The sequence below is a fragment of the Symphalangus syndactylus genome, chromosome 5 (genome assembly GCF_028878055.3).
Source record: "Symphalangus syndactylus isolate Jambi chromosome 5, NHGRI_mSymSyn1-v2.1_pri, whole genome shotgun sequence".
Taxonomy (NCBI): Eukaryota; Metazoa; Chordata; class Mammalia; order Primates; family Hylobatidae; genus Symphalangus; species Symphalangus syndactylus.
In genome coordinates, this window is record NC_072427.2 from 124,544,548 (window position 1) to 124,568,370 (window position 23,823).

General features: G+C 35.7%; 1 protein-coding gene and 1 long non-coding RNA gene across 8 annotated transcripts; one reads left to right on the plus strand and one right to left on the minus strand.

Moving 5' to 3' along the window:
* Positions 1-469: 469 nt before the first annotated feature.
* CTXN2 (cortexin 2) lies at positions 470-23,731 on the minus strand. Of its 5 annotated transcripts, XM_055279030.1 has the most exons (3): positions 23,523-23,700; positions 10,285-10,397; positions 470-910 (listed from the first exon to the last, which is right to left on the minus strand). In XM_055279030.1, the coding sequence occupies exon 3, from the start codon at positions 851-853 to the stop codon at positions 608-610; it is 246 nt and encodes an 81-aa protein (XP_055135005.1). In that variant the 5' UTR covers positions 854-910; positions 10,285-10,397; positions 23,523-23,700; the 3' UTR covers positions 470-607. The 5 variants fall into 5 exon arrangements, with proteins under 5 accessions (XP_055135005.1, XP_055135007.1, XP_063496789.1 ...); XM_055279032.1 differs by lacking the exon at positions 10,285-10,397 and having other exon boundaries at positions 23,523-23,731; XM_063640719.1 differs by lacking the exon at positions 23,523-23,700 and having other exon boundaries at positions 10,285-10,755.
* LOC134736847 (uncharacterized) lies at positions 10,428-17,577 on the plus strand. 3 transcript variants are annotated; one of them, XR_010121233.1, is made up of 4 exons: positions 10,428-10,495; positions 11,082-11,210; positions 12,629-12,649; positions 13,248-17,577. It is a non-coding gene; the product is annotated as an uncharacterized lncRNA (long non-coding RNA). The 3 variants fall into 3 exon arrangements; XR_010121235.1 differs by lacking the exon at positions 10,428-10,495 and adding an exon at positions 10,524-10,760; XR_010121234.1 differs by lacking the exon at positions 10,428-10,495 and having other exon boundaries at positions 10,767-11,210.
* Positions 23,732-23,823: the final 92 nt, after the last annotated feature.

The window sequence follows — 23,823 nt, forward strand, 5'->3', positions numbered from 1 at the left end:
GGATTTTACTGCAAGAGATTCGACAAAGAGAAGAGATAGGAGGGTCAGAGCTCTGTGAAATTTGGGGACCTTTAGGGCCTGTGACTACTTGTAGGCTTTGGGTGTTAGATTTTTGAGATATTTTTTCACCTGTGAACATTTTGGGCCTATGGTTATTATTAGACAAGTAATATTTTGATTATTCTTTGGACTAAATTCTCTGTTTAAGACCTGACTCACTAAAGCTAAAGGGGTCTGAGTCAGGAATGTGGAGGGGGTGCCTGGGCTTTGCAGAGCGGAGAGAACAAGATGCCTTTAGCACCGTTTATTAGCACAAGAAAGGAAGCAGAAATTCAAGGCAGTTGTTTAGGATAAGAATAAAGATGGTAAACATGGCTGCAGCCATCCTTATGCTCTATTCATTGGACACCTCTAAGTGGGAAGAGAGGAAAGTGACGAATCCCAACAATAGTTTATCATTTACACAGTATGGTGAAGAAATTAGTCACAGATGTTTATTGAATTCGCTGAACAAAATGAGCCTCTCTCCCACACACTCAAGGTAATTACAATTGTATCCAGAATGTGTCCCAATGGCGCAACCATAAAAACCATATAGCTGGAACTCTCACGCGAGTGCATATTCAAATGTCCCTTTATCAAACTCTTCAACTTCATCTTCCCATGTAGAGGAAGGCATGCTACTATATGGGTCTAGCAGGATTTTGAAGCATCGGATAATAAGAAGTCCCAAGAAGATACACAAAATCCCAACAAAAGCAAAGCCAGTTTTTTGCTCCAGAGTCAATGAGAAAGCTGATACTTCGTTGACACTCATCTTAGCTGAAGAGTTGCCACAGTAGGTACTACTCATTATTCACTGGCACATTGTTGTGGCTCTTCACAATTCCTTCTGGAGTCAACTCTTTGCCTAGGTACAAAATTGGAATCAGTTTAGTTTTACCCTTGTATGGTATTGGGTAGGTTGTTGCTTAATAAAATCTGACATTTTTCAAACCTTCTTGACTTAACTCACAAAAGATGTTTGAAAACATCATCAGATACAGATTAGAATCAAATTAGCATTGGAGGTCCTATTTCTAAATGTTGTAATTGAAGAATTTCCTTTGTGGACATATAAGACTGTGCCTACCTACTCTAAATAAGTCAAGTATGAAGGTGAATATTCAAATTATCAGCCCTAAAATCTTTTGATTCATTGCTAGACAGTTAGATAGCTGCTTCTTTGATCTGAATTGTCATCTAATTTTCACCTCATATTTGCACGTGTAGGTGGATAATATAAACAATCATAGCATATAAGCCGCTCAAGCTGTTTAAAGTCCATACTTCAAGGTCTATTTCCAGTGCCATTTTGACAGATATAGATTCTGATCCTTTTAAACAGTTATAATGATGTCTTTCTTTTTCATCCCCTTAGGTTTTATATCTATGTATTTACATTTTTTTCCTTCACTACCACTGGATACACTAAGTGTCAATTTCTTAAAGAGAGGAATTATGTTTTTAAAATTACATTAATGCAGGCAGTGCCCAACAGAGCAGCTTGCAAGTAATAAGCAGCAGTGGCTATGGCCATTAGCCACCTCCCCGCCATCTCCATTAGCTTTCAGAACACTCTAAGTAAACATAAAATCCAAGTTAAACAGCGTGCTTTCTCTGCAAATTCAACTTCAAGACAAGCTCCCCAGTCTCCCTCCCAACAAGATTTCCACTCCTAAGTCCCTATTGTGCTGAGATTCTAAAACTACCACTAAAGTGTTCAGAAAGTATATGTTGGACTGAAACAAAATAGGTTTTTTTCCCATTTGATGTCTTAAGTTAGTTAAATGAATTAATTACAAATAAAGATAAATTTAAATTAATCAAATAATTACTAATGTACAGCCACCTTTTTTGAGAGGACTGTCACCAAATAGCTTTTCATCCAATAACTGCAAACAATAGACTGTTGGTATTTTCTTTTTTATTGTTGCTTTTTCTGATAATTTTCAAGAATTATATTTATTAAAATTACTGACCCTTGAGATTTGTTTGGACCGAATTTTCAGGAAACAACTGAGACAGAATAAAGGATGGGAGGTAAGGAAGAAGAAAGAGGGTAATAAAAGCAGGCCTTGTAAGCTTTCAAAGTTATTCTGCAAATAATACACCAACTAATATCAATCAATATTTTGTTTTATAATGATTTAGATTACAAAAAGCTCTATCCTCAAACCTTAAGTGGCAGAAACATTCAATAATTATGGCTTATGTTCATTGTTTGATTTTTTTGTTTAGTAAAGGGAAAAAATATTGTTCAAACCCCTGTTGAGTTTCTTTCCACTAAGTCATTTTTTGTCCTAATCAATATAGTGTGGTGAAAAGACTTTAGTTTTTTAAATATAGGGACACTTATTGGCTGAGAATGATCTTCCTGAAGATTGAGTTCTTGTTGTAGTATTTATCCTGTAAAAGGCATAGAGGACTGGATTGAATCTCTAATGACTCTGAGACTTAGCTGGAACTTCTTTTGCTGACTAGATGTCTAATTTTCTTGCTTTTGTCAATTAAAAACCATTTTTTAAGATCCATACACTCACTGGATCATTTATTTAATGGATGGAGAAACTGAATAGCAGGATGTTTCTCTATGGAGATGTTGGACCAAGGAGATGATTCAGCCAACTAGCTTGTTCATTTAGTTTTTTACTAGAGCATAACCTTGCTGGGCTACAACATGTGGATATTTCATGGGATATGTGGGTAAGAGGAGGCAATAAACATGGTTTATTGATGGACACCATGGTTTCCCAATAGATTTCCTTCAGTGAAGGACTTGTTGCTCAGCAACAAAGAATGTTGCCAGCAAACAGTCTTCAGCTGTCAGCCCCTTTCACCGATTGCTTCGGTTGCAGAGAGCTGCTTCACCCAAAGTCATGGCCCTTCCCAGGGAAGACCATACTAAATCATTGATTATATAATAGTATAAAGGCATGGCCATCTTGTATCAAAGGGGGACAACTCTAAAAAACTATTTTAGCTTCAGAATTCTATATGGGGTCAGTGGAGACTGTCATTGGGTCCATAGCACAGTTCAATTTCTGGCCACTCCTGGTTAATTCCCCACTCTTCCATGGGTGCTGAGCCCAAGGACAGTCCTCAATAAAAATTCAGCAAACTAACCTCTGTCTCAGAGTCTGGCTCCTGGAGAACCCAACCTTTAACAATTGACATCACAAAAGTTAAAGCAGCTGGGCAGTTTTAATGATCTGTTCATTTTTCAACTAGTTCTTTTCTTTATCATCTAGCAGTAGCCTAAACTGATTATAGTTATGATGTTAGCTAAATTTATTTAGGTGTTTTGAAAATGCATAATGTAGTCACAGACACAGTATCATAGCTGATAGTTGGAGGAGTTAAGTCTGTTGGCTCTTAACTAGTGATTAATCCACTACACTCTTATTTTTCTTAAAACCTACTAACCAACCAAACAAAGCAACAAAAAGAGGCATTTTTTAGAGGCAGCAATAAAACATTCTTGTCATTTGTTACTATTAGTTTAAAACAAGGCATCTTCCTAGTTAGACAAACAAAATCCTTTTATTCTTTAGAATATAATATGTCCATCATACACCAAATGATACTTTGTTCCTAGAGCCTTAGATGATATGTAAATTAATGAGTTATTTATCATTTTTAAAGGGAAAATAATTACTTCTCACATAGTGATCACAGTTCCCAGCACACTGCAGGTATTCAATAAATATTTTAATTGAATTAAACTAAATATATTGAAGAATATATTTTTTGAGAAATAAAGTCCTTCAAATAAAGTTTTTTACAAAACTCTAGTTTTTAGATATCCAAAAAGCATGAAAATACATTTAGTTAAAATGAAAAAGACAATTTTTATTTGATTTCAAAAATTGGATTTGAAAATAAGTATAAAAACTCAGTAGCTCTTTCAGAGTTCAGTGTTTTTGTTCTTTTCTATCAAATTTACTTAGCATTCTCAGACTCACATCATTTTTAGTATTCAAAGATGGAGAAAACAGATCTTTCCTAACAACCTTGGGAGTTGCCTTTTGTTTTCTAAGGAAAGGTATATAGCCATCATATATTTTGGCATTAGTTTGTGCCAGGAAGTACAGGGTTAAATTTTGTATTCAACTGTAGTGACACTGGTTAGCTTAAGATTTCTGGTATAATTACTCCTTCTTCCTCTGTCCCTGCCCTCTACATTACTTGACTGTTACCCTTAACTAAGAAGGTATTGTAAGATACTTGAAAGGCTTTTGGAATCAGGTAAGGGCATAAAGAATGAGTAGATATGCAGAGTCACTGTTAATGAATAAACAAAGTCACCATTTTTATACTACCTTGGAGGAATAGATGAATGGCTATTTCATGGCTTTAAACATAATTTATAAGCACTCTGTGTCTCTATTATTGGTACAAATATAGGAGCAATGCAGTATAACTAGAGAAAATGCTGAGAAGTGACCAAAAACTTTCAGAATGCTATTAAGAAATCTAAAGAGCTAAATGAACTTAAGGTAACATATAATAATATTTTAATTTATTCATTAACCAAATATATATTGAGTATCTGTTAGATGTCAGCACTTTTCTTGGTACTAGAGTACAGTGGTGAACTAGATAACAATGTGCACCTGCCAAACTGAAGGTTACATCCAGTGGTGAAGACAGACACAATTATTTAAAAATATCTATCTCTATATATCCATATCTATATATTATACCAGGTACTCATAGTCATAAACGCTATGAAAGAAAGCAAGCACGTTAAGCGAAAGAGAATGATGGTGGATAAGTGGCACTCCTTTAGTTAAAGAGGTCAGCAAAGGCTTCCCTAAGGAGACAATATTTGCCCTGAATGATGTCTAGAAGGGAACCATGAAACTATTTGGAGGAATAGATTTGAAATTTGTGGAAACAGCTTTTACAAAGGCTTTGAGGTGGAAGGGTTTCACATACCATATGTTCAGATCAAGAGATAGACCAATATAAGATTAAGCCCTTTATTTGTACAAGATGGTTTAATGCTATCAAATAACAAAAAAAGGCAGAACTACTTAATCTACTTCTGTCTTTTTAACCAATGTAGAATGGGCTTTAGAAATGACAAAAAAAATCAAACAATGTAAGCGGATAATACTTTAGTAGAATAATGTTTAGCCACATTAAATCAGTTAAAAGTCTCATGATCAGACAATTTGTAACTTGGAGATATACTTTCAAGACTTTTGAGAAATTACAGACCATGAAAAAGCTGCCAGAGGTAAGGACATGGACAAATGTCTCAATTTTCAAGAGGAGTAAGGGGGAATTGTAAAAATTATATATTGGCAACTCGGAATTGATCTTTGTTGCAAACCCATAATTAATTATTTAACAAGTAATTTGTCAGTATTTAAGAAGTCATTAAAAGTTAACATGAGTTTAATAGGTAATGCCAATTCATTTCCTTTTCAAAAGTTTGCTACTAATATGATGAATCAGAGAAATAGCATGGACATGGTTTAGTTATTTTGGCAATGCATTTAACAGTCTCCCATGATATCTTTGTGAGGAAGATATGAGATATGCCTGGATAATAGTGTTTTTATGTAGATTCATAGATCTGAACTACCCTAATAAATATCGGGTTCTGTAATCATGGACATGGGTCTCCAGTGTGGTATTACAAAGGTTTCACTTTAATCTACACATACTTTTCAGTGTTTTTGATCAATGACTAAGTTGAAGATATTGAAGTGAAGCTTACTGAATTTGACAAAGCTTGGCTGAAATATGATAGCACATGGAAAAAAGACTCAAAACAATTCTGATGCCTAGAATTCTGGGTTGAAGCTAGAACATAAAATTTAATAGAAACACTTCTAAAGCCCTTTGTTTAAGTGGGAGGGAAGGAGATGCACCAATTCCAAACAGGGGAGATAATGACTTGGCAATTCATTTAAAATAAATCTGTAAGCTGCAATTAGTCAAGTTAGCCTGAGCCAACGATATGAGGTGGTGGCTTATAAAAACAAATGTCTTAAATTGAATGGGGGTGCAAATGATAGAAAGTAATAACATTATTATAATGTGTCAGGCCACGTATAAAGTAACACTGCATATATTCACTATACTTTCATTGAAAAATATTTACTGGGTTGCTAGTATGCTCTAGTAGATGTGGACTCCTCTACTCAAAAAGATTCCAACTAGTAAGGGAGAAAAGCCATGTACACACATGGAAAGAAACAACAACGTAGGCTTCTAAAAAAGCAATAAAAAAGGAAGAGGAAGCAAACTAGTATTTAAAATCTACTGTGTATCAAATACTGCGTTACATATATTATTTTATTTTATTCCCACAACACCCACATAGTGTCGACATTATCTTCAACATCTTGGTGAAAAAAAATAAGATCCAAAAAGGATAAACAAGTTTAGATGAAATCAAGATTTCACCCACTGAGGGATCAGGAAAGTTTTTCTTGCAAGAGGTTGTATTTGAACTGAGTCTTGAGAGACAGAATGATTCAGATCTGTGAAGAAGAAAAGAGCATGACAATAAATATGAAGGCAGAAAAGTACTGGATTTTTTCAGAGCACAGTGAGCAATTTGGTACAGGCAAGGGGGAGTATGGGAAACAAAGTGTTGGAAATGTAGATTGGAGCCAAATTGTGAAATATTTTGACTGTCAGGCTAAGAGTTTGAAATTAATTTGGTTAAAGGCTGAGTGGCTTGATGATGAGGCTGAAATAGACATAATTTTGAGGGAGACAGCATCATGGGAAAGAAATGGTTCAGGTCAGAAGCAATGAGGGTCTCCACTAGGGAGTAGATGTATGGAAGAGGGTAGAGGTTGGAAAGATATTTAGAAAACTAGGAGGGATAGGATTTGGAAAGTAGTGGGCCCAAGGAGAGAGAGGCATCAAAGATGACTCTACACTATTAAGCTCGGAAAAGTGTAAATATAGTGTTTTTATTAATCAAAACAAAGAAAATAAGAGCAAAGTATAGACTTAGAAAGTAAATGACAAGTTTATTTCTGGACCTGGTGAATTTGTAGTACTCATGTGTGGTGCATAGTAGGCACTCAATTGTCAGCTTTCAATAAATTAATACAGATCATTTTGTCTAGCATAAAATTTTTGATGGGGAGAATATTTTCAGGTATTGTTGTCAAATAATGTTTGTGTAGAAGACTATCCAGGATGGAGAGAGCCCAGTACATAGAAATATTTGCAGCTCAAAACTTAAAGAGAAGAAAAGAATTGTTGAGTTTTGCCTAGGAAAGGGAAGACCAAGGAAGACAATAGGTAGACTCAAATATTTGAAATATTATCTTGTAGGAAGCCAGATGGACTTGTTGTAGATTGACAGAGAGCAATTTTACTGTAATTCCATTAAAGTCTATTTTCTGTTACCAGAAAAGATTAAAGATGGAAGAAGCCTAGCAAGGAGCTTCAGGGAATGCCTCCCCTACAAGGAGGATCTCCTAGTGGAGTTATATAAGATGAATCATTAGTAAATCTGTAGCAGAAAGTTCACCTATAATAAAGGAGGCTAGGGTTTCTAGAAGGAGGCATTAGCAAACAGTGTCAAATTCTGCAGTGGTGATGGAAACTAAGCACTGAAAAACAGGGTCTTATGGTTGGCATTCAGAATTATTTCATCATGATAAAAATTTAGTTGAGAGTCTAGGAGGGACACTAAATTGAATTGGATTTAGGAGCGAGGGGTAATGAGAAAATGGAGTCAGGTGGTAAATAAACTTGACAGAAAATGTTTTACTTAGTCAGTACAGAAAGTTAAATCATATGATGAATCACTTTCAATAATGAAGACATGACTGCATATTCAGTTTTTAAAGGAAGAGCTATGTAAATTTACCTGGATTCAAAGAACTATAAAATTTCCATTTTTAACAAAAAAAAAATGGGTCGAGAAAGAATAAATGTTTTATTAATGTCTTAAAAGGGAAAACAGGCTTTTATATTTATCATAAAAGTATGCTTTATACTAAAGATGAAAACAAAATACAGGTCAAGGAGAGCAACTGAAAAAGTAATATTCAAAGGCTGATTAAAAAGTCTGTCCATTGCTGCAGGCTGTGCCTACACAAGCAAATAGAAGTAAAAAGTTAAGCAATTGCCTAACAATGTGTTCAGCAAATAGATGGTTTTGGTAATTTAAACCATATATGTAGCAGTTGAAAAATCAGTATTTCAGGCCTAAATTTTTCAAACAATTGGCCAAACTTTCCATTTTACTTGCTCTATGAAATGAACTACTTGTCTCATTTCAACACCAAATCCAAAGTTTTTGAGAATATACTGTTAAGTGTGCCAAGTCTTCTGCTTTTCTATTGATATAGAGCATAATATGATATGAAAATATTGTTAATAACAAAATATTGTTAAAAAGCCTCCAGTTATAAAGCTGATTCATTCACAATTACTAAGGTATTCAAAATACTCAACAATTATAGATAAAATATGCATTTGCACTTTCTCTAATTGCTGGAAGAGCTCTTCACAACAGACACTGTGATGCCTAGCTCCGGAGAAGCATCATCTTAATATCCTGTTTACTGGGAAATAGAAAAAGAAAGAAATCTGAGAAAATTTAGATTAAGTTACAAAACCATATATTAAAAAAATCCATATAAAAACAGTTAAGAAAAAAATGAACTTTCAAAAATAAGTAGAATGTAAAATTGAGTAGTGGTAAAAATTATTTGAAATATATTATACCACAAAATTGGGTAAAATCAACAATGCACAGTTTAAATATCAGGATCAATATATATATAATGATTAAAATATTTAAGCATCTTGTAATACTACTGATGCAAATGATAAAATATTGTCTTGAGCCATATTCACTGGAATAAATGGTTAGGTACTTTGGCAATGAGTAACTTGGTTGAAAGCACATTTCCTTCATGGCAATTGTCAGGCACTAAGATTTCTAAGTACTGATGAGTCATAAGATTGGGCCAAGGGTATTCCTGTAGATATCAAATAGCCCAAATCTCATGAAGTTGGTTTGTAATTAGCAACTAGTAAGTAAAAAACAAAGTCTTCCTATGATCAGTACTTACAAATCATATGTAGTTAAGCAAAGATGATAGTATTTTTATACCTGATATGCAGCCTTTCATATTCATGAATATTGTTAGTGATGTTTATTTCTTCTGTGAAATAACCTTACTAGAGATATAAAAATACACCTTTCAGATAAAATCATTTAATCATGCAACAATGCACAATTACAGAAACTAATGTTAAAAAGTGTGTACCCATTAAAGAAAGAACCTCCTGTGTTTTATTTTAATCAACAGGTTTTTCCTCTTGTTTATTTCTCTAGTAATGGTATTCCAAACAATAAACCTGAAATAATAACTATTAGAGTGGAATATGATGTTCTAGGTAGAAAGTATTTTAGCACTGGTCATTAGATACAATCATCTCTACTGCTAATGATGACATTCATAATTTCATGAAATAAGACATATAAGAAAACCCAAGCTTAAAAAATAATGAACCATTCCATACATATACACACCCCACACAAAATATAAAGATTATATCGCAGTAAAAGAAGCATTATTGAAACCACATCTGCACAGAGGTAGTTAATCATTAAGAATCAAATGTGTTGGAATCGAAGGAAAACCTTAAATTACAAACCTAGATGTCTTCATCATGGTGAAATGCATAAATTTCAGGGCTTTCCAGAGATCCCAAACCTTAGGATCTGCCAGAATCCACCCCTAAACCCTCAGATTTCAACCTTAAGAGAATTTCTCTCTTAAGAGAATCTTTGGATGGCTCAAGGACTCTGACATTCAATCCTTCCAACGCACTGGGAAACGTGGTCTGAAAATTCTCCAAATATCTCATTAAAGAAACCTAGACCATCATCATCATTCTGCGTTGTTTGTTTCCAGGTCTCTTTCTACGCACTAAACCTAAGAAGCATGGAAACTTCCTACAAAACATTATGGGAAAAGCATCAGCAATCTGCACGTACACAACACTTTTCCCCCGCCTGGCAGCCGCATCAGCAGTGGTGCTAGCATTAGGGGTGCTGTTTCCCCTTTAGAATTTGGACTTATCAGACCTACTGGCTCCTCCACCCACCGCCCCACCCCCCGCTCTTTTGCTTCAGAAATACAAGAGAATGAGGACATCCTTCTCGTCTGGACCTGCATTTGGAACGCTGTCCGTTAATGCGGAGGGAAGGGGGAGAAAGTTACTTCGCAGACAGCGATGTCTCACCTTCCATGCTTGTTGCCATGGAGATGAAGTCCAGCCAGTAGGCTTAAGTGTTGGCACGTTTGTCTGTGTTCGCTGATCGGTTCAGTAACAATGTAGAAGGCGTGTTCTGGAACCTGCGTAGAGTCACAGGATCCTGGTTAGCGCTTTCCTGGCCTAGAAGTGTAAATGTCTGTGTCTGTCGGTGAGGCAGAGGACGTGAGCGCCCGCCGAAGTACGTGTGCGCGCGCGCGCGTGTTTGCAGGAAAACGTGCATGGATTTCTTCGGTGTGGCAGTGTGTAAATATTTGCGCTCGCGTGTGTCTGTGACAGCGTCTGTGTGTGTATGTGAGACTGAAAGGAGGTGGGAGATGAAGAGGGGAAGGGAATCAGCTCCAGCAGCAACAGGCTCTATCTATTCTTCAGTTCTGCTAAAAGAGGGAGAAAAAGAGGAAGAAAAAAATAGACGCTCCTTTTTTTTCTCATAACAAACCCTGAAGGTTAGCAACTAGATTTCATCACTATCTTTGTTTACTAAGGCAGTGAGGGTTTAATTGATTTACTGCTGAAATCCTTGTTTTGCTCTTTGCTGCATTCCTGGCTGTGCCGCGGGCATTCTGCTGTGCTTTGGTGACAGCCGTTTTCAGTAGAACAGTAGGCAGTAAATTCTTACATGTTTCTTCTTATCCGGTAAGGAAAATTCAGGAGTGAAAGGTGTATTAGTTTAACTGGAGACTGAATGTGTCGTTTGGAGTTCTTTTCCTCTACTCTTTCCCTTCTCTCTTCCACACAAACACAACTGAAACCTCTTCCGTTTCTAGGAGAAGGCGCTTAGGCGCTGTCCGCAGTGCTGAAATGGTGCGTGGTGAGACCTGGCTCCCAAACACAAGCTAGAAGACAACAAAATAGCAGCCAGGAAACGCTCTGATAAAGCCTTAGATAGCTGCCAGGTACGTTTTCTAAACAGTGTTGAATATGTAGATTCTAAACCTAACCGACATTGAAAGCAAGGCAAAGCAAAGCAAAGCAAAGGAAAACAAAAAACAACAGAAACCTTGCTCTTTATCCTTATTTTAGGGGTCTGGTCATTTCAACAAACTCAGTTATAGGGTTCCCAATTCTATTTATGTTTTGCTACTCTATCCAGAACCTACAAGTTGCAATCACTGGTAGATTCCCTACAACCTTAATTATTCACCTTATAACTACTGGACTGTGAGTGGTTGGGGGAAATGTAGATACAGAATTGGGACATTCATCTAAAGAAAATAAGTTGAAAACATAATGTAAGTGTAACTAGATTCAATAACAAAGTGAAGATAAACTTTATGATTATTTAGAGTATTTACTGATTTAGGAAATGTAATGGTCTTACAAAAAAATGGGCAATGTATAACTGGGAGTTCATATAAGACCGCATTTTTTAAAAGTTGTTTTTTGATTTGAAACTATTAAGATGTCCTAAAATGTAGGTGAACTAACTGCCCTCTATGAAAGACTGAAAGACATATCTTCTTCTAGGGACATTTCCATGGCCATGGTTTTATTGACCCTTTTTAAGCTTGCCAAGGGCCACATTCTTTATTAGCACTCTGGGCTGGAACAGTGCTTCTTGAAATATAACATGCATATGAATCTCCAACGATCTTGCTAAAATGCAGACTCTGATTCAGTAGGTGTGGGGTTGGGTCTCGGATTGTGTTTTCTGACAAATTCCTAGGTGATGCCAGAGATTACTAGTTTTGGGACCAATTAAAGTAGCAAGATGCAGCCAGGAGTGGTGGCTCATGCCTGTAATCCCAGCACTTTGGGAGGCCGAGGTAGGACGATCACCTGAGGTCAGGAGTTCAAGACCAGCCTGACCAACATGGCGAAACTCTGTCTCTACTAAAAATACAAAAATTAGCTGGGTGTGGTGGTGGGTGCCTGTAGTCCCAGCTACTCAGGAGACTGAGGCAGGAGAATTGCTTGAACTCAGGAGGCGGACATTGCAGTGAGCTGAGATTGTGCCACTGCACTCCAGCCTGGGCGACAGAGTGAGACATTGTCTCAAAATAAATAAATAAATAAAAATAAAGTAGCAAGATGCTAGAGATATTGTATTCTGGCAGTGCAGTCAGTCATAGATTGTGGGAAAGGAGATCATTTTATTCCATCTATTATTCTATGTATGTTTCCAAACTGTTACAAAAATAATTTATTCAAAATTAGTTCAGAGACTAATCATGTAAACATTTTATCTGTACAGTATGAACAATTTTTTATGGATTTGAATGCTTTGATTTTGATTTTGACATTGTCTGGACCAGTGGTATAGTTGACTCTGTATTTCCATACTATGATCTACAATCATTCATTCTCTTTGCAGGCCAAGCTCAAGGGAACAGAAGTAAGTTACCTGATTCTGCTGCAGATGTATGAGCTCCACTCCAATAATTTATTATCATGGTTGGAGACTTTGACTTGTCACTTTATGACTTGAAATATGGCTCCATGGTAAATGCCCATGAAGCTGATTTTTAAAATCTGGACATTACAGATCTAATTCTCACTTAGTTTGAAAGGTAGAATAGGGTTCTTGTTTCATAGATCATTTGTGTGAATGTTGATTTGTCATGTCATTGACATCATACACACATGCTTACATTTTGAAGGTTGTTAGTGTTTCCCATTAATGTTTCTGAATTGATGCCAGAGGAAAGCATTGATTATAAATTAGCTTCCTTGGTATTAGTTGGTGCATGACCCTGACCTTTTTCAAGCTATATGAAAGGTAATGATGCTCTCAAAAGTCTGCAGAATGGCTTATTCAGGAAAGCATAATGGATTAAAAATCCATTAGGTTCCACTTTCTTTGCTAGATGCTGAGATACAAAGATAAATGAGATTTGGTCTCTGCCTTTGAGGAGATACATGGCAAAATAATATGGTAAGTTCTACAAAGTTCTATACAAACACAGATTAACATGCTATTCCTATTTTATTAGCCATTGCCAAAGAAGGGATGAAGAACTGCAAAAAGATAAAACACAGAATACTTCTACTTCAGGTCCTTGCCAATATCTGCTGCCCAACTTTTACAAAAAAAATTGCTGAAAGACATGAAATATATGAATGACTTTCTAAAGCACACATGGATTATCTATACTTCTGGAACATCTGTGATTTATTTTCAGAACAATCCAAGTTATTAGAAAGGTAAATATGTGGGTGGCATTGTTTAGAAGTTCCCCGAACAGAATTGCCTTTACTGTGCTTTGACATTATGCTCTCAGCTTATATACAGTAATTCTACATGAAACAGCTCCCAGCTTACACAACCTGCTCTATATCTACTACAGAGCTGTTACTAAAGTCTTGGTCAACATATAACTTACTATTTCTTATATAAAGATGCCTAAGAAATTTAGATTTCATAGACATATCCCCAAAAGCATTTCTTTCAATACCAGTTTAATGAATTGAACTTTCATACCTCTCTTCCTCACTTAAATCAATCCAGGGTAAAGTGGTATGTTCTGTTCTTACATACAATGAAAATCATGTAACTAATTAAAGTTAGCATTTATTTTAGTTACTAGGGATGTCAGAGTCAAATTAACAGCTGAAAATGAATAACTATATAAGACCTTAAGCCTTTTATATCTTTTCTTTTGTTTTTGTCACCATAACTACTGCAATTTTGGTTTCTCAGGTAATGGTAATATTATTTTCTTTTAATTATTTGTTTTAATGTGTGACCTCATGTAAATGTCCTCATAAAATCAGAAGTGGAGTAAATAAATAAATTTCTCTACTTTTTGATTATTGGGTGAGTGTATATGGTTGTTTTATAAATTTATTCTAAATAGGATACTAAAATACAGAAAATGTATCATCTAATTAGCTATGAAGATAAAAATCTAAACTATAATGAGGAAATATTAAAATGTCAAGATGACAGAAGAAATTTTTCAGTTTATATAATCATAGATCAGCTTAATTTCAAACCTCTTTGTTACCCTATTGCTATTTTTATACTCTAAATAGTGTTCCTTATATGACTAAGACTTTTTGTTATCTCAGAGATTGGAAATGTTAATTGTCCACCTTGTTAGAAGACATGGTAACTATAGGAATTTAGAAAGCATGATAGCCCGACTCTAATGAATATATTCTAGAATGAGGTTGTCACAAGGAAACTGAAAACAAGAATTTCCTCTAACAACTGAGCTCAGGATTCTTTTCAGAGGAAAATTTAGCTTGCATAAATTCTTGCCATCCTGGCTCTTGTTGACTTCTTGCGCTCAACTTTTGCAAAGTGAGATCACCTTTACCTCTTCAACCTATTAGGCCAACATGTTACTTTCAACTTTTCAGAAAAATCTATATCTTGTTTGGCTGTTTGATTACTATTCCTTAACTAAAATATTTTAATGTAGCTGTGCTTTTTAATTTGAATATTGCTATTGATTCAAATATTGGATAGCATATCTTTCAAATGTGAAATTTTAAAACATGTATTAAAGACAAACATAAATTAGTTTTGGTCTAACTATTTTTTAAGATTAATCTAATGCCTTTTTGGCTTTAGATGATGTTAGGTAATTAGCTATATTCAAAAGTCAACCTTTTTTTTTTTTTTTCAAAAAATGAATTCCTATGTATTTGAGTGTTATTTTTATCTACCCATGTCTTTTTTGTCTACATACACAGTTTTAATCATTGTTTTGGGGGGAGGAATAAGAATGATTTTGAAATTTCACTAAGAAATATATGCCTTCCTCCTAAAAATACATATATACAGATGTTTTGCTCACAGCTCAGGTATTCACGGACATGGATCTCTGGAAGTTCATTTTTATAATCCCAAGGTAATCCAAAGAGCCTACTAAAAAATCTGCTGTAAATGAATGGTACATGATCTCATTCCCTGTTTTACAATGAAGTATTGAATGGCTTAAACTCCTTTTTTTTTTTTTTTTTTTTTTTTTTGAGATGGAGTCTCCCTCTGTCACCCAGGCTGGAGTGCAGTGGCTCAATCTCTGCTCACTGAAACCTCCGCCTCCTGGGTTCAAGCAATTCTCCTGCCTCAGCCTTCTGAGTAACTGGGATTACAAGCACATGCCACCAGGCCTGGCTAATTTTTTTTTTTTTTGTATTTTTAGTATAGTCAGGGTTTCAGCCTGTTGGTCAGGCTGGTCTCGAACTCCTGACCTCATGATCCACCTGCCTTGGCTTCCCAAAATGCTGGGATTACAGGCGTGAGCCACCGCGCCCGGCCAACTCCTACATATTTTAAAACCACCCTCTTAGTTTTCTATTTTTTTCCCCTTGGAGATCTTCCTTTAGGTCATTTTTACCATCTGATATCTCAAAACTAAGCCAAGGCTGAATGTGCTGAAATAGGATTAGAGAGTACAGTAATAGGATAATTAGATTTGATTAGAAAATGACTGTGTGGGATTTTGTCAACAGTGAAGAAATGGTCTAAGTATGTGGACTCCTAAGTGAATTGAGCATGATGACACTTTAGTGTAGTTAATGATCTAATGCTGGTCTGGTTGATGAGTCCCATTGAAAATGAGATGCTATGTTTTCTGGTAAACTTTTCTGCAAAGAAAAATGTACTAAATGTTTCAGTTCAGAGTGATCTGTTTAAATGAAGTTTCATTTCATTACTTTTAGTTTTACTGCCCATAAGCCTTCAATTGTTTCATTTAAAGTGTACTTTAAGCCCTCTACTATATTCACTGGTGAATCTAATGAGTATGAGAGGGTACCTTGGGCACAATCTCCACGAATGTGTGAGCCATAACTACAGTATAATATATAGAGATTAGCTTAAGTTATTTTGCTCTGCTAAAGATAGAGAAACAAGAGCAGTTTTCTAACATAATGTATGCTTCTGTAATAGGACTCAGTTAAAAAATAATTGGCAAATAGGAATGTCAACGGAATGTGGAAATCAACTGTTTTACACATGATTTTCCCCAATACATTAATGTTTTGACTACCAAGTAAAAGCTGTTGCACTCTAAGTCCACTAACACAGCTGAAGGCAGTAAGCTGTGGAGGAAAGTAGTCCTATATACAACACCCATTCACTCCTCCTTTTTCCTCTTGGCTTAATTTGACCACATGATCTGTCTTGAAAATGCTTATTGCACAATTCTTCCTGATCTTTGTGCATTTGTCCTTGTTTTTGTAACTCAATCTTTAGTTTACTTATCCCATCATTCTTTCTTAACTCAAACAAATTTGTGAAGTTCCAAATATATTGAAATATATATATCATAACTTTTATTTTTAATTGTGCTAGCATTTTCTTAGCTTTGTAAATGTTTTTGTAGTGCTATGGTTGTGATGTTATGTAAGTTTTACACTTTTTTCTCCAACATAATTTTTTCCCTAAATATTGCCAGTTATTTTTGTTATTGAATAGACTTAATTTTCTTAGAGCAGTTTCAGGATTACAGAAAAGTCAGAGAATACAGAAAGTTCCCATATATCTCCCATCCCTTTTCTCACAGTTTCACTTGTTATTAACATCTTACATTAGTGTGGTACATTTGTTAACAATTGATAAAACAATTTTGTTACATAATTATTAATTAAGTACACAGTTTACACTAGAGTTCATTCTTTGTGTTGGTCAGTTCTATGAGTTTTGAAGAGGTGTATAATGTCATATATTCACCATTATATTTTCATGCAGAATAGTTTCACATTTCTAAATATCCCCTATTTATCCCTTCCTCTTCCCCTCACAAACCCCTGGAATCCGTTGATCTGAAAACTGTCTTGTAGTTTTCTCTTTCCCAGAATGTATGTATAGAGTCATATAGACTCTGTTGCCCTTTCAAACTGGCTTCTTTCATTTAACAACATTCATGTAAGCTTCCTTCATGACTTTTCATGGCTTGATAGCTCATTTATTTTTTATTGTTCAATAATATTTCATTGTACGGATATGCCACAGTTTATTTATCTATACATCTGTTGAAAGATATCTTGATTACTTCCAATTTTTGGCAATTATGAATAAAAATACTATAAACATTTGTGTGCAGGCTTTTGTGTGGACATAAGTTTTCAATTCGTTTCAGCAAATAACTAAGAGCATGATTGTTGGATTCTATGGTAAGACTATATTTAGCTGTGTAAGAAATTGCCATACTGTCTTCCAAAGTGGCAGCATCATTTTGTATTTCCACCAGTAATGAATGAGAGTTCCTGTTGCTCCACATCGTCTTCAACATTTAGTGTTGTCAGTGTTTTGGATTTTAGCCATTCCAATAATATATAGTGGTTTCTCATTATTGTTCCAATTTTCAACCCCCAGTACATCTGATGTTAATGATAATTTCATATGCTTATTTTCCATTTGCATATCTTCTTTGTTATGTGTCTGTTCAGATTTTTCCACTCTTTAATTGGGTTGCTTGTGCTCTTATTGTTGAGTTTTAAGAGTTCTTTATATATTTTGGATATAAGTTCTTTATTAGATATGCATTTTGAAAAGATTTTATTCCAGTCTGTGGCTTATCTTTCCATTTTCTTAAGTTGCCAGTTATTTTTAATGTATGATTTTGTAGAATGTGAGTTATTTTTCTTTTTCAGGGTTCTGTGCATTGTTAAAGAATAAACACTTGTATACTTGGTATCAGATGTCTAAAACTAGGCTAGCCAAATAAAAGCCACACCTCTCATAATTTAAGCAAAGCTAAACTGAATGAACATTTATCTGGTGAGATGTGAAGGCACTTGAGGCAACTATACGAGACAATCAGAAAGAACTAAGGAGGGGCCTTCTTTTTCAATACTACCTAAAAGTCAGTATAAAATAAATCGAAGTTAGTGACTATTATCTAAAACAGTACTTAAAAATATGAAGATTTTTGAGGAGAAAATGTAAGCCTAATGTTTTGAGGACTGATTAATTGTAATAATTTTTTAGTCTACAGTAGTTCTTATGTGACTGTCCCCAGGACTTTAGATAGTGTTCAAAGCAAAGGCACTTGGGAAGAATAAGGTTTGATTTTTCAGAAATGTTGTTGATACTAGTTTCCAGAAATATTCAGAGTCCTGATGCAGAAATCTGGTTTGAAGTACATGGACACTTATGCAAGCCTACATTTGCTCTGTAACGTTGGGACTGTCAGAACATCTAGACTGACAGTACTACCATGCAGTCTCTTTAGTAGCCTGAACGATATTGCAAGGAACTTACAATTGAGATTTGTTAATGGAGTCAAGAGAATAAGATAAGTCACAAGTATTTTTACATACTTTATCTTATTTAGAAGTTCAGGCGATTTTTAAATCCAGCACACACAATGAATGAATGGATTGTTAAAACAAAATAAAATAGAGACCAGGCTTGAGAATCCTCTGAGCAGACAAAACCAGTTAGGCTACGTAAGAGTAACTTAGGTTATTTCTTGTAAATACCTCTGAAAATTGTAAGTAAAACTTAAGTTGTCTTCCAAAAATGGTATAAGATGATGAATATTAAACCAATCTGTTGTCTGAAAACCTCCATGGTAATAACAAGTCACCGTAAAAGTTAAAGTTTCATTTTTGCTTTATAAGCCAGCCTATAATGCCATGCCTCTGAGCTTCCACTTAGCATTTTTGGTTTGAGATCTCTCAGTTCATAGGTTGTTGTTTTCTATGTATAATTTACACATTTTAAAACATTTGACCCGATTTTATTTTTTACAGCACGCTTGCACACATAGGGTAACTGTCTCCTTCATATGTAGGTACCTCAGAAAGCATGCCAAATGGTTTAGAAACTGTGAGAAATATTACCTATTGACACAGCATCATTTTCGCCCTTCTAAGTTCTGTCTCCTATGAGACATTTCTCAAACTCTGTTGCTAATAGTATTTCAACCTAAATTCTACCAAGGAGAGGCACTGTTACAAAATTTGCAAGGAGGCAGGGAAAGAGAAGCCATCAATTTCAGTAGTGGCTGCAGGTAACTTTGTGGGTATCGGCAAACGGCAGATGGAATGTTAAGTCAGCAGATTCTGGGCACAAGGAAGTCTTGAGACTTACCTTGTTACAGGTCAGAGGGATCCTTGGCCATGGTTCCTTGTGACTCCTGCTCTTCCCAATAGCTCCTGGACCTTTGCCCTCTCAGCCTTACTAATTGTTGTATAAGCCTCTAAGACTTTGTGCATTAAATCCTTTCCTAGAGGAAACATCTATAGTGTTTGACTGAGTCCAAAGCTTTCTTTTCCTGACTGATAAAAATAGCTAGAAATGAAAATCATGGAAATATATCTTGTTTATATACATACTGCATATTGCATATACACACATATATTCTGCATGTTTAAACACTTTGTGAATTGAAACATAATAACATGAAATCACTTCAATCTGCCACTTTGCAATACACCATGAAAAAATACCACATTAGTACGCTACTGAAAAATCATAGCTTTCAACAAACTAGGCTCATAAGCAGCTATCAGGAATGGTGTGACCCTTGAGGAAAAGGGCTGTAATAAGGTACAGTTTTTGCTGTTTAGTTTCATGAAATGGAGGATCACAGACAGAAATCCAATGGCAATGCCTAAAGGCAATGGAGGTTATTTTCTGAATTATTTGAATAATTGAGGTAAAAGTGGAGTTTCTGCCTGGATTATTCAGATAATTGTCTTAATTCTAAACTTCACTTAGCTAGCTGGTAGAGACCTTTCTATAGGATGTATTTTTGGAATGCTAAATGCTAAAAAAAAAAAAAAGGACTCCTAAAGTAAGCAGAGCGGTGGTGTCATGAGGGTGTATGGGGGGTGATAGACGGATAGGGAGGGAGAGAGAGAGAGAAAGGAGGAAAAGAGAAGAAGAGAGAGAATGGTAAATAGCTAATTGTTAGAGTAAGATTAAACTTTACTTTCTACTTGATAGTAACCAATGTCCACATTTTCATCACAGAATGAACTTTTTATAAAAAGGGAAATACACATGTAGATTTCAAATATAACCCATAGTATTTTAAAAAGTTACGAATTCCTTTTTAAGCTTTACAGAGGTAACTTTTTACTTTGTAAGGTTTAGAAACTTCATGCCTTCAAATCCAGCAATTTAATTTATATAGTGAAGCAAACTGACTTAGAAATTATACTATACTTTTTGTTTTACTTCATATTGTTGGTCTTTGCCTTTTAATTCTTTTTTTTTTTTTGAGTTTCTGAATCCTGCAGAGAAGGTAATCTATTTATTATGAATTCTAGGGCTAGAATATCAGCACAAATATGGAAGTATTTTTAGAAGCTGTTGTGACCATAGCAATGTTAGCCACCATTTTTGTCTGGTTTCTTTTTTAAAAAATTTTATTATTATCCCTAAAACTTAATTCTTAAAGACAAAATAAATTTTAAAAAAGAAGAATGATGACATCCATTCTCTTCTTCATTGGTAACAGAACCCTGTGCAGTAAGCCCAGCCCCCAAATTATTTGCCAACCTCCCCCACAGCTGAGTGTGTCATGTGACTAAGTTCTCGCCCATAAGCGGAAGTGTTGTGTGAGACTTCTGGATAGCTCCCTTCTTTTCTGGACTCCTTCTGACCTACAATGCAGACAAGGTGCTTTGATCTCCAGCAGCCATCTTGGGTCATAGGGCAACCTTAAGAATGGAAGCCTCAAACTAGGATGGTGAAAGATTAAGGTAGCAGAAACCTGACTCCATGATGACTGTGAAGCTACTATATATCCTCTGGGATGCTCCTTCTGCATTCATTTTACTTAAGAGAGTAAAAATGTATACCTTGCTTAAGACACTATTATTTCTACTTATTGTTACTAGCAGATGAATACAGTTCCTAAGTGATACATATATTAAGATATTAATTGAAAATATTTTGTGATTTCTAGGATTAGATTTCTAGATATGTGTAATAGCTTTTTCCCTATCCCCACCACGTACACACACATAAACATGCATTCTAATTTGTAAGAAAGAAAACTAAGTGATTATGTGAAGTTGTACCAGTAATATATTTTGTGCAATTGCAAAAGATAATGCTTTTGCAATGTGAATCATGGGAAAATAAGAATTTGAGCATCACTTAAGAATTTTTCAATGTACCTACATGCACTAAAAAACAAAAAACACCAAAAAACCAAGGCCGGGTGCTCTGGCTCCCGCCGGTAATCCCAGCAATTTGGGAGGCCAAGGCAGGCAGATCACAGGGTCAGGAGATGGAGACCATCCTGGCTAACACGGTGAAACCTGTTTCTACTAAAAATACAAAAAATTAGCTGGGCATAGTGGCGGGCGCCTGTAGTCCCAGCTACTCAGGAGGCTGAAGCAGGAGAATGGTATGAACCCAGGAGGTGGAGCTTGCAGTGAGTCGAGATCGCGCCACTGCACTCCAGCCTGGGCGACAGAGCGAGACTCCGGCTCAAAAAAGACAAAACAAAACAAAACAGTAGAGAGGAAGACAAGAAAATACAGAAATGGAATTCAGCAACAGAATATTAATAGTTTTTTTCTTTATCTTTTGCAATTAATAGCAAGAAAGGAAGGAAAGATCAATCTACTGAGCAGTCAGATGGAATGGTAAAGATTAATCATTCTCTTCCCTTCAGAAGTTGCCTTAATTCTTTGTCTTTTGAGGTCCATCTCTTTTATAAGGCCCTCACCAATCTCTCAGTAGGAATTACCCACTGCTCTTTATCAGGACTAGGACTAAGCTATAGCAGGTGAGGCGTTTGTCTTGGGTACAAAATTTAAAACTCAGTAATCAAGATAAATATTTTAATGGAATATTTTAATTGGCAAACTAAGGCGTGTGGGCCAGTCTCCTGTTTTTGTAAATAATTTTTTAATTATACTTTGCTTTTATTTGTATTATAGCACTCAAATAGTACTTTTTACATTGGCCCTCTACCAACAGGGCTGTACTAATTTTTGTATTCCTCATGTACCTACTACTCTGTTTGAAGCATAAAGGCCTCTTAAAAAAATCTTGCATTGAGTTGATTAAAGGATTTTTGCAAGAATATATTGTACTGGTGATGGTGGGGTTCAATTTTCATACTGAGTTCAACAATAGCAAAAGAATAACAGAATGATGACTATTTTGAAAGTACTTATAATTTGGTGCTGTGGGAAAAATCACTTGGCTTGTCTTTGACTAAAACCCTGCTGAGCTTAGGGAGATAGAGAATTGTAATATTACATTATGTTCATATTGCACTTTTTCCTACATAAAGTGCTTTCTTTTAATCCTCACCTCAATCCTGTAAGGTCGGTATTGCTATCCTTATTTATTGTAGAGAGATTGAGAAATGAGGTGACTTGCCCAGGGAGTTATGGGCAAAAAGAGGCAGAGCTGGGGTTCTAACCCAGATTTTGTCTGTCACAATTGAATACCCTTTCTGCGATTATAAATCTTATGTCTCAGAGTTGAATGAGAAACAATTTATACAGCAACTACAATAGCATTCTCATCATTAAAATGTTCTGATTGTGTGTGTGTGTGTGTGTGTGTGTGTGTGTGTGTGATGAAGTAGCTGAACTTGGTATTTTTTGGTAGAGGGTAGGAAACTACACATTGAAAAGCCGAAGATGAAATTATGTTATTTGAGTAATATTTGGAACTATAACTTTACCACTGATATGTGTATGATATTCTGCAAAGTAACTAAACTGTACATGTTTGCTTCTTTATGAAAAAAAAACATTTGGGAAGGCATTTAAACTTTTCAGCTGAAAAAGTTTATGTCAGTATGAAAGATTATAGTACTTGAGAATTAGGAGTTGATTAAATTTAACGGGTTTCCTTTTCATACTTAGGGGAAAAATCTACAACTATATTTTAAAACTCCATATGACAATTAAATTTGAGAGTGTATAACTACTTCATATAGAATTTCCATCAGTATACAATAAACACACAAGCAAAACCTCAAACGTCCATTATTAGCCCATCTAGTAGACGATATTTTATAATTATGGATTCCCCACATTGATTGATGTCCAGAGAAAAACTGCAGTCTTCTCTTACTAAGCTGATAGCTGAGTTCATGGGAAATCCTCACTCCTAAGAACAAATAATCTTCAAAGAAATTCAAAGTCATTCCTTTTGGTGAAATGCAATCAGTCATCAATAACTATTTATGGAATGTCCGAAGGGTGCCTAGGCATTGAAATGGCAAGAGACTTATATTTGTTTAATTCAAAGGATTTCTAAAGGGAGTCTGAGGACTTGCAAGAAGTCTTTAAAGATGCAAAGTGGTGTGTTCTTTAACTGTCCCTACCTGGAATGAATTGAACAGTCTGGGTGTTAGGGCTTTGGTGTCTAATCCCGCTTTGCAAGCGAAGACTCCACTGGTGCCAAGCGACAGGCGGGCTGGTGGGCAGACATGGCACCACCACCGGGGGCTTTCAGGACTGGTCCAGCCCTCCCAGGCAGGTGTAGGGCCGACTGCAGCAACGGCGGCCCTGACCCCCGCTCCCATGGCTCCCCTCCCCCCGCACTCCCACCCCCCGCACCCGGCACACACTATCTCCCAGTCGCCCAGTCTCGACCGGTTCTCGCGAGATCTGGGTTACTGAGCG

Bases quoted from the DNA above. Each gene is read 5' to 3' on its own strand.
- CTXN2 (XM_055279032.1), bottom strand. From the start codon at position 853: ATGAGTAGTACCTACTGTGGCAACTCTTCAGCTAAGATGAGTGTCAAC.